General features: G+C 34.4%; 1 protein-coding gene across 1 annotated transcript; it reads right to left on the bottom strand.

Annotated features, from left to right (window-relative positions):
- Nucleotides 1–401: 401 nt before the first annotated feature.
- LOC115425145 (nuclear factor 7, brain-like) lies at nucleotides 402–1,934 on the bottom strand. The gene is given in 2 exon segments (XM_030142513.1): nucleotides 402–1,292; nucleotides 1,295–1,934. Coding segments are annotated over 2 exon segments (1,434 nt in total). The 5' UTR covers nucleotides 1,851–1,934; the 3' UTR covers nucleotides 402–414.
- Nucleotides 1,935–11,658: the final 9,724 nt, after the last annotated feature.

Raw genomic sequence — 11,658 nt, 5'->3', positions numbered from 1 at the left:
AACATGAATAAAACTAGAAAAGCAGACCTCTGCCAAAGCAGATCAGTTTGCCCCCCCCATCACCACCAAAATATAATCATTGTTCCTTGTGCCAGAATCAACATTTCCTAAAAATTTCATCAAAATCCTTCCATAACTTTTGGACTTATCTTGTTAACAGACAAACAAACAAACCCTGATGAAAACATGACCTCCTGTTCCTTGGCGGAGGTAATAAGACAAAGTGACTTTCATTTCATCTGATCAATACAACATAATATTTTTCATATAATTAACATATTATAAATCACCTCAGTGTTTCACTGTTTGTTCCATTCTACTCAGTTAAACAGGTTTTATACATTTCACATCTACATGTATTAATATGACTGGTTTTGGAAAATGAAACACAATCTATTGTTCACATTTTCATTTCTACGTAAACAACAGAGAAATCTTCCTCTGACAGATTTTAACATCAGTGGTTTCAGCATCACCAGCCTTTCCAATACTGAAATAAGGGTAGAGTTTCTCAGTGAAAGTGTCTGTGTAGGTGTAGATGTGAGTCTTGTCTTCAGCGTTGTAGAAGGACACCTCCCCCCTGTCATAGTCCAGTTCAACTCTGATCCTCTGTGGACTCGTCTGCACTGTTACAGTCTGACCAGCACCATTAGTGTATTTTCCACTGCGATGGCTTAAACACCAGATTCCATATTTTGGTGAAGCAACACCTTTCCCTTCCTGTCAACCTGACTCTTTAACCAAACCTAAAATCCAGTCAGGATGGTCTCCCACCTCCACGTCCCAGCTGTGTTTCCCTGAGTTGAAGCCCTCAGAGCCATGAACATCAGCAAAGTAAATTAATCTCTCTGGATTATCAGGAAGATGCTGATCTGTGTCTCCATTTCTCACACTGGTCAGATCATCAGACAGATGAAGCCATCCGTTTGCAGTGTTTGGGTCCAGGATGACGGGGCTGAAGTGGACCTGTCCCCTCATCTTGTCCCAGACTCTGAAGGACAGGTTGCCCAGGTGTTTGTCCACATGGATCAGTGCTCCTGAGATCAGCTGTGGCTCTGACACTGAGCACTGGGCTCTGGCTCTGCTCTGAGTGTCTTTACAACTGATGAGGAATGGAGCTCTGGCTTTCTGCAGCTCTTCTTCAACAGCACAGATACTGTCTGACACAGAGGACATCTGCTCCTCAATCCTCTTCATCTCTCTGATCACACTCCTCCTCTTCTGCTCCTCTTCCTCCCTCAGAGCTGCCAGTCTGGACTCCTCTTCCTCTCTCAGGAACTGGTGCAGTTTGTGAACTCTGCTCTGATCTGATTCTCTGTGAACAAAACCTGTTTCTTTAAGTGTTGGATTATTGCATCGTAGATTTCTGTGTTTCTCATATTTCTTCTTCTTTTCTGTAGAGACTTTAAGTCAGATTTCAGCTGATCCTTCATTTCAGTAACTGCTTCTTCTACAGGAACCACAGTGTGTTCACGATGATGAGGAAAATCACAGATCAAACACACAGCTCTGTTTTCATCTTTACAGAACAGTTTAGGTTCTTCTTGATGTTTGCTGCAGACCACCTCCACCTTCTTTTCTCCTTTTTCTGTCTCAGATGATCCAACGTTCAGTCTCCCAACAAATGAATCAGCCAGTTCTTTCAGACTGAAGTTCACAAGTGGTTCATCCTTTGAAGATTTTCTTTTACAAATGGGACAGTTTTTGTTCTTAGTTTTCTCCCAGAATTCCTTCAGGCAGTTTGAACAGAAGCTGTGGTTACAGCTCAGAGACACAGGGTCTCTGAACGTCTCTGAACACACATGACAACTCAGGAAACTTTCAAATAGTTCAATCTTCTTCTCAGCCATTTTCTCTGATATGTGAATTATCCTTTAACACACAGACTCACCAAACCTCTGTGTCTTTGGTTTTACAGTTCAATCCTCCTGGTCTGTGTTTTACATCCAACACCCTGTAATGGCGCCTCGGCTCCGTTCAAGAATGTCAACACTACTTTCTATTTCATTTCTTCCTTGTATGTACTTCAAGTCATTCACAGTTGAAGTGTTATTTTTCACCAGCAGGTGGTGCTATTGAATTAAAACAAATGTTTTAAAGTAATAAACTGGAGGGACACTGTTTAACTCACAAATGACAGTTTAGTTCTGTCTAAACAATAAGATACCATCTGGGTTGTTATCAATGACATTAAAATGTGAAGATTATAACCTCCACAAAGTTATATTTGAATGAATGAACTTGTTTTTTCTGGTTTGTACATTAATCATTGCACTTAGTTCAATAATTATAATAACATAAAAACCAATAAAGGAATAGGCTAGAAGCAAAATCTTACTTTTTTTGCCTATCTTTATCCTATATTTAAACCACTTCCAACCACCAGCAGCAGAATTATATCATGGATGTCCAAATTTCATGAGTGATGCTGTCATTTCACTGACTTCAGATCAGATTCAGCTCCTCTTGTCTTTTGTTTGACTGTCTTTATGGAGTTCTTTATATGCCCTGTTCTATAGGGAGCACCCTGAGTTCATAGAGTTATTCCTTAAATTAGGTTAGTTTTTGGTTTTTTTTGGTTTGGTTTTGTTTTTTGTCTGTGGTCCTCCAAAGTTAAACAATAATTCTTTTCCCTTTAAATCTTAGACCTCTCTATGGTTCACATGTCTCTTAACTCTTTACTGCCAGAGTGTTTTACAGTTTGTTTCCCAGCCAACACCAGCCTTTTTCAAATCCACTAAATTGAAAATGTTGTGTTAGGAGTGTGTGAACACTGAATATATCAAAAGAAAGAACAGAACTTCAACTTTTAAACTCAAAAATCTATTTTATTCCATCTTTGTTTGTAAGATATATAATAATTTTTATGTTGATAATCTTTAGAAAAAATGGCATTTGAACAAAAAAAATGGACGCCAGGTTCACTGAGTGTCTAAACACACTGGAAGGTTCTGGAAATTCAAATCCCAGTTTGATCCTTTTATTACATAAATGAGACGCACATGACAATAAATCAACGTTCACCTAAAACTTAAATATGTTCTATTTGTTTGTACTTTGTAAATAGGAACACTGAGTTTTATATCTTGTCTCCAGTTTTGCCAATAATCTCCCAGATGCTGATCTTTAAACATCTGTTCCATCCTGACATGTTTCAGACCTTCTACACAATCCTTCATCTGCAGATTCTTTTCTGTTAACTCAGGATTTAATGACTTAGTCTTTAACTCAACTCGTGACTGAAATAAAACTGTGTAAAATGAGACAAACAGATAAAACACAACACAAACATTCCACTTTTATCCCTTTATTACATCAGTGACACACACATGACAATCAATCACCGTTCACCTTAAACTTATAAATGTAATAAACTGTACATGGGACAAAGTCTGCAGTTACTGAAATATATCAAATGTTTCTGTGATGTTCTTCTCAGACTTGTGAATGAAACTAATCCGGTGCAGATGTTCTGAAGCAGGAAACAGACGAAACTGGTGGAAAATACATGGGATTGTTTGAATTCAAACACATGAAGTTTCAACCTTTAACTTTAACTTTGTTTCCTCTGTTTCTGTTCATGTAAATCTCAGCACCTGATAGAAAATGAGTGCAGATAATCCAGCAGAACATTATTTCTATTAAAAGACAGAAGAACAGAGTGATAAGTCTGGTCCAAAGAGCAGAAGAATCAGTATCTGAACCCATATTACAACCAGAACCATGAATTCACCTACATTTACTTCAATACACCTGTCCTTTAACGTCTGTTCACATCATCACAATGGGAAAAAAAACAAGCAGTAGAATATCTGTCCCAGGATATGTGTTCTAGTCAGTGGGTTAAGAATCAGGAAAATATGGAAGGTTTATTTAGGTATTGATAGAAAAGCACTCGGAGAGCGCAGACCTCCGCCAAGGCAGATCACACGCCACCCCCCACCCCGATCACCACCAAAATTTAATCATTTGTTCCTTGTGCCAGTATCAACATTTCCTGAAATTTTCATGCAAATCTGTCTATAACTTTTTGAGTTATCTTGCACACAAACAGACAGACAAACAACAACCGGCAAAAACATAACCTCCTTGGCGGCGGTAATAAACAAAAAGACCAATAAATATTATAAAATAGACACATTATGCCAGAGTTTTTCAACCTTGGGGTTGGGACCCCACTTGGGGTCACCTGGAATTTCTATTAATTGATAAAAATAAAAATAAAAACACACTAATAAAAAATAGATGGTGAGTTGACAGAGACAATCCCAATCCATAAAAGACAAACTGTGAGTGTGAAACTGCAGCACTGTGGTTCTGTTTATCTGTCAAATGTTCATTGTGGTCAGTTTCAGATGCTGCAGCTCTTTCATAATTCATAGTTTGAGTTCTTGTTTGTTCAGTATTAATTGTCAGCCTTGGAAATCACAGCTGGACTGACTGTACATATCCTGACCAAGGAAAATCAAATTCTCACTTTGTGCAGTCATCTACACCTGGATTTACTGCCTCCGTCCAGAATAATATACATTATATAGACTAAATGTCCTCTAAAATTAACGTTTATTTGCAACATAGTATAGCAAACTATTACATGATCAAAAACAAACAAATTTAAGCAAAAAAATTTCTGCATTTTGAATTTGTGATGATAAAATGGGATCATGAGCCAAAAAAGGTTTGAAACCACAGCATTAACCTAAATAAACATTGACATAACACCCCCCCCCACCCCCCCAACCCTTGCACATAAAATGTCCAGTACCCACAATGCAATGTGGCAGACTGGCACTAATCATCACTCTGTAGAGTTGAATTTGACTCTGCATCTCTGCAGAACTTTGCACTGACTTTTAACTCGACTGTTAGAGCTGGTTTACTCTCCATAGAGCTAAAAATACTCTGTCTAGGTTAAACTAGTTTGACTCTGAAATATTGACACTGCATTTTTTACTGTGTGAACACCAAAAGTAGTCATGGTCAGTAAATTAAAAACAGGAAAATACTTGATTTATACTGAAAAATGCAAAATACAGAGGAAATATAATAAATACTGATAAATCACTTCAGAAAGGTTAGATATTGGGAACATTTTTGGGGAACTGACACAAAAGTAGCACTGGGTCTTTATGGGTTAAATTTAACCTGTAGTTCAGGTTTTATTTTATCCACACACTAAATAAGGAAATGTTCTGAAACTAGAGAGATTACCTTTAAAATGAGTCGACATTGGTTCAGTTATGAGGTTTGGAACTCAGTCAATAGGAGATAATTAACACTTATGCAGGAAATAACAGGTTAATTAACGGTCATGATCCAGGAAAAGGTCTAATATTTTAGTATTAAAAAAATAGACTTTCTACACTGTTTTAAAGATGGAAGAGTCAGTAAAAAGGCCATAATTACATAAACTGAAGATGTAAAAGTAAAAGAAACAACTGTAAAAGTTGTAAGAAGAATATAAAAGATGCAGTAAAACGTAAAAAAACAAAAGAAAGAAAAAAGAAAGGACGTAACAAGGTGTAAAAAATTTTCTGACACTAGTCGCTCTTCCATTGACCCTCAAATTGTGCAAATAACTTGTGCAAAATTTACCTAATGGGAAAACGACAATTTCGCCAAAAGTCTTTTTTCGATTAAAAGAGGTGGTTTTTCGGGCGTTGCGGAAAGACCTTTTTTCGCAACTAGAGTCAGGTGCATTTTAAAAAATCGATGTTGACGTACTTTACAAGAAGCGAAGAAGAAGAAACATGTGGCGGTATTGTGGACACACCAGGAAACCCGATCATTTTTTAATTTAGTACGAGACAGAGGGTAATAAATAATAATAATTATATCTGTAAATCAACACCATATTACGTTCGTCGCCATGTTTATGGAATGACTTCTCGTGTCATCTCGCGATAATAAATGAACAAATCAACGCATTTGTGATTTAATGGAAAAACCGATATTACACACTTCTGTTTTTTCAACATTTAGTAAATATCAGTGAAGTTTTGCGTAGATGTCCAATGGAAAAGCGACAAATAAGTGTGACCAAAACTGAAACTGAATACTTCCTTTCTTGATTGCTGACTTAAACTTTAATATCTAAGCAGTTTCTAAAATACAGAAACGACTGTGGAGATTTAACCCATAAAAGCCCAGTGGTACTTTTGTGGCAGTTCCCAAATGAATTTTTCTCTCTGGTCAACCTTTAAGTGATTTATCACCATTTATTATAATAATATCCTCTGTATTTTGCATTTTTCACTGTAAATTATGTATTTTCCTATACTTACTTTACTATATTTAATTTAGATGTTAATGAAAACTCAGAGTAAATTCAAAGGTTATTATATCAAATTGTTATATCAAATTATATCTGTTAATTAACCTGTTATTTCCTGCATAACATGTGTTAATTATCTCCTATTGACTGACTTCCAAACCTCATAACTGAACCAATGATGATTCATTTTAAAGGTAATAATCTCTAGTTTCAGAATATTTCCTTTTTTAGTGTATGGATAAAATAAAACCTGAACTACAGGTTAAATTTAACCCATAAAGACACAGCGCTATTTTTGTGTCAGTTCCCCAATGGAATTTTCCCTATATCTAACCTTTCTTAAGTGATTTATCAGCATTTTATAATATTATCCTCAATATTTTGCATTTTATCAGTATAAATCAAGTATTTTCCTGTTTTAATTTACTGACCATGAAAACGTTGATAAAAGCTCAGATTAAAATTGAAAATTATTGTATCAAAAACAGAGAAAACTGCAGAGAAAGTGACTTTTTTTAGTCAAATCCATCATTAACTGAATATAAATTAAACATTTCCATCCACTGTCATTGATCCAACTCCATGGGTTTTACTGGTGAATCAATGTTGTAGAAGATGACGGTGTTTCCACGGTAACTACGGAGCCTCTGAACATCCAAATGGGTCATATCTGATGACCATGAAAAGACGAATAACTGTATTTTACACCAATTATTAACATGTGATGTAGTTTTTTTCATGTTTCGTAGGTAAGCATAGTGGGTTTAATCAGTGGTGGTAAATCAGCTTCCGAATTATTTAAAGTGATTTATCACCCTTTATAATATTATTTATTTATTTATTTGTACATAATAAAACAGCAATGAAAAAAAACAACATTCAAACAAGTAACAAAATTGTGCAGGAGAGGTTAGAAGCCAAAAAAAAAAAAAGGCTTATATTAATACCTCCCCCGAAATCAATACACAAAAAATAATTAAAAAATACTATAACTGAAATAATAAACCAAAGTAAAAACAATAAAATGTAATCCAATTACAAATCATCAAATACAAATCAAGTGATATACAGCCTTACATTTTTTCATGAATTTATTATCCTCTGTATTTTGCATTTTTAGTAACAGTCTGGTATTTTCCTTATTTATTTCATTGATCATATAGATGCTCATAAAAACTTACATTAAAGTTGAGGGTTATTGTATCAAAAACAGAGAAAACTGCAGAAAAAGTGACTGTTTTTAGTCAAATCTATCATTAACTGAACATAAACATTTCCATCCACTGTCATTGATCCAACTCCATGGGTTTTACTGGTGAATCAGTGCTGTAGAAGATGACGGCGTTTCCATGGTAACTACGGAGCCTCTGAACGTCCAAATGGGTCATATCTGATGACCATGAAAAGATGACAAAGTGCATTTTACACCAATTCCAACATATTTCTTCAGTTTTGTTCAGTTTGTGGCTTATTTTGTTCTTCTTGCTGATTATTTTTTCATTTTATTTTTATTTTTTGTTCATGTTATTGATTACTTTGGCTCTTCTGGTTTATTTTGTTGGCTGTTTAATTTTCCTTCATTTTTGTAATTTTTAAAAAAATGTTTTGGTTTGTTTTTCAACATTTTTTGCCTATTTCACTATTTTTTTTCTTTAATTTTGTTCAGTTTGTGGCTTATTTTGTCAATATTACTTATTTTGTTGATTTTTTTGTTGATTTTGTTGCTTATTTTATTATTTTTGACTTTATTTTACTCAGTTTTTGCTCATTTTTTCCACATTATTTATTTTGTATATTTTTTCTTCATTTTTGTTCGTTTTATCCACTGTCATTGATCCAACTCCATGGGTTTTACTGGGGAATCAGTGTTGTAGAAGATGATGGTGTTTCCATGGTAACTACGGAGCCTCTGAACGTCCAAATGGGTCATACTGATGACCATGAAAACATAAAGAACTGTATTTTACACCAATTCCAACATATTTCTTCAGTTTTGTTCAGTTTGTGGCTTATTTTGTTCTTGTTGCTGATTATTTTTCATTTTATTTTATTTATTTTGTTCATTTTATTGATTACTTTTGGCTCTTCTGGTTTATTTTGTTGGCTGTTTAATTAACTTTCCTTCATTTTTGTAATTTTTTTAAATTTTTATTTTTTGTTTGTTTTTCAACATTTTCTTGCCTATTTCACTATTTTTTTCTTTAATTTTGTTCAGTTTGTGGCTTATTTTGTCAATATTACTTATTTTGTTGATTTTTTTGTTAATTTTGTTGCTTATTATTATTTTTGACTTTATTTTACTCAGTTTTTGCTCATTTTTTCCACATTATTTATCATTTTGTATATTTTTTCTTCATTTTTGTTCGTTTTATCCACTGTCATTGATCCAACTCCATGGATTTTACTGGTGAATCAATGTTGTAGAAAATGACGGTGTTTCCATGGTAACTACGGAGTCTCTGAACATCATCTGATGACCATGAAAAGACGAATAACTGTATTTTACACCAATTATTTACATGTATTGATAGGATAAGTGGATCAATAGATATGGAACATTTTAGTTCAGTTGATGGTTTTGGTCGCTGGTGGAGGTTTGGGTCTTTATGGGTTATTCATTCATTTTCTGAACCCGCTTTATCCTCACTAGGGTCACGGGGGTCGCTTGGAGCCCATCCCAGCTGCATAGGGGCGAAGGCGGAGTACACCCTGGACAAGTCGCCAGTTCATCGCAGGGCTGAACATATAGAGACAAACAATCACTCTCACATTCACACCTATGGGCAATCTAGATTAACCAATTAACCTATCAGTGCATGTCTTTGGATGGTGGGAGGAAGCCGGAGTACCCGGAGAGAACCCACGCAGACACGGGGAGAACATGCAAACTCCACACAGAAAGGTCCAAAGACCCATAAAGACAGAATTTCTTTGAAACGAACTAAATGACTTAGATCAGGTCTGTCAAACTCATTTTAGTTCAGTTCCACATTCTGCTAAATTAGATCTGCAGTGGGACGAACCAGTAAAAAATAACATAATTATATAAATAATGTCAACTCCAAACTTTTCTCTACATTTAAGAGCGAAAAAAGTTAACTTACATTATGAAAAGGTTTACATCTGCAAACTATCCTTCAAAACAATGTGAGTATCATGAACAAACGGAAAAAATAAGTGTAATTTTAAAAATATTCTGCCTCAGTTTATCATTTACACATGTTCATATATAAAAAATACACCAAACATTTCGTAACAGGCAGAATTGCGTTAAAAGGCTCGTTAAAATCTTAGTGTAATTTTTGCATTTCACAAATTCATCCCATGTTTGACACCTGTGACTTAGATGCTTAAAAGTCATGTACCTTAATAGATAAATTGGTCAAAATAAAATATCCTTAATTGTAATGTGTAAATTCTTAAAGTAGATAAAAAAAAATTCTTTAACCCTTTCATGCATGAATTATGAGAACCTTCATCAAGATTTTTTTTTTCCTGAGTGTTTTTATTCCTCTTTAGGCATGAAAAAAAAAACCCAATGTGATTAATTTTTTTTTTTTTAAATCAACCTGTTTTTCATGGAGTTACAAAAATGTCCACTCAGCTACACTATGAATTTTATTCTTGAAGCAAAGAAACATGTATTTAAAACCCAATATCATAAAATGATATGAAAACAGTGAAATGAAACCATGTTTAATGCAGCTAATCTGATGTTTTCTCACATTTTAACATATTCTCATACTAGTTATGACTCACTTCATGGAGATAATATGCAAAAATAAATATTAACAATTGATTTCCACTCAAGAACCAATCAAGAATAGAAAAGTTACAATAATGGAATGAATTGCAGTTTATGAGATGATGCATAAGTGTCCACTGTGTTGGCTGATATGGAACTAAAACAACAAAACCCATGAATATACAAGAGTAAAGCTGCAGAGTAACTGTCCACTGTATGACCGCTATGCATGAAATGGTTAAATCAGCATCATATCTGTTCTATTTTACATGCACATATTTTATATTTTATTCTGCATGTATTGTGATTATTGTCTGCCTTTCTTTTTGGTATCGACATAGGACAGTATTCAGATTTTATTGCACAGTTGCACCAAGTATGATTGTGAAATGACAATAAATATTTATCTTATCTGAAGAAAACAGTTTAAACCTTTTTCAGGAAACATTTTTTACATACAGTAGGTTTGACGACTTCAGCGAAGGAAGAACAAATGTTTCATCTCAGTGGAGTCTGTATGCCTGCGCTCCGTCTGCATCTGCTGACTTTTACCGTTTGACAACCTTTTACGTCCAGACTCTTTAAGTTACATTTCCACATTTCTGAGAAACTTTTTTTTCCCTTTGTTTCAGGCGACATGTGATTCCACGTATAGTTGAAGAGCTGACTTGTGGTTGTGGTTAAAATTCTAACTGTATGATCTGTGGCTTTATCTCCATCATCTCTGACATCAAATTAAAGCCCGTTTCCTGTATCTCGTGAGTCAAAATTTTACAAGTGGGCAGTTAGCGCCATTCACACATACATAAGACGTGTGAAAGACATGTTCTACAGTGGAAAATATAGATACATAAACACACTGGATGGAACATTTTGCCTGTTCTGGGCATAAATATACTGAGATTTGCAGAATTATTGATGTGCATCGGAAAAAGCACACTGTAAAAAATGTTAAACAGATAAGACACGGTCAAACTTTCTAATAAAAAAAAAAAATATGTTAATAAATTATTTTCCTCATGCATTAAATGTGCTAAATCTGTACTTTAATAAGACGAGTTGAAAACAAATGACAAAAGTGCTGGGTTAAGTGTTATTACACACACACTATAGGACAAAAGTATTGGGACATGTTGAATTCAGGTGTTCCTTTTTGGGTCATAAATAAAGCTAAAGGCTAATTAAGGCTAAGTCTAAATACTGGAGCATAGGGCTTATTTTTAGTCAAACTGTCTTTCCTATTGTGAGATTTAATATTTCCAAAATATCATTATTATTGACCTTCACGGACAATATACACTATATGGACAAAAGTATTGGGACACGTTAAATTCAGGTGTTCCTTTTTGGGCCCGAAATAAAGCTAAAGGCTAATTAAGGCTAATCTAAATACTGGAGCATAGGGCTTATTTTTTAGCCAAACTGTCTTTCCTATTGTAAGATGTTTCCAGAATATCATTATTAGTGGCCTTGACTGACAACATACACTATGGACAAAGTATTGGGACACTTGAATTCAGATGTTTCTTTTCTAACAGGCTGAGATACAAAACAATAATGACAAAATAATGCAACAAAGTTTTTATTGGGATAAATATATTGATTTTATTAACTATATGGACAAAAGTATTGGACACAT

This window comes from Sphaeramia orbicularis, chromosome 9, assembly GCF_902148855.1.
Source record: "Sphaeramia orbicularis chromosome 9, fSphaOr1.1, whole genome shotgun sequence".
Classification (NCBI taxonomy): Eukaryota; Metazoa; Chordata; class Actinopteri; order Kurtiformes; family Apogonidae; genus Sphaeramia; species Sphaeramia orbicularis.
The sequence above is the reverse complement of the archived record's forward strand: the minus strand, read 5'-3'. Positions and strand labels throughout refer to the sequence as shown.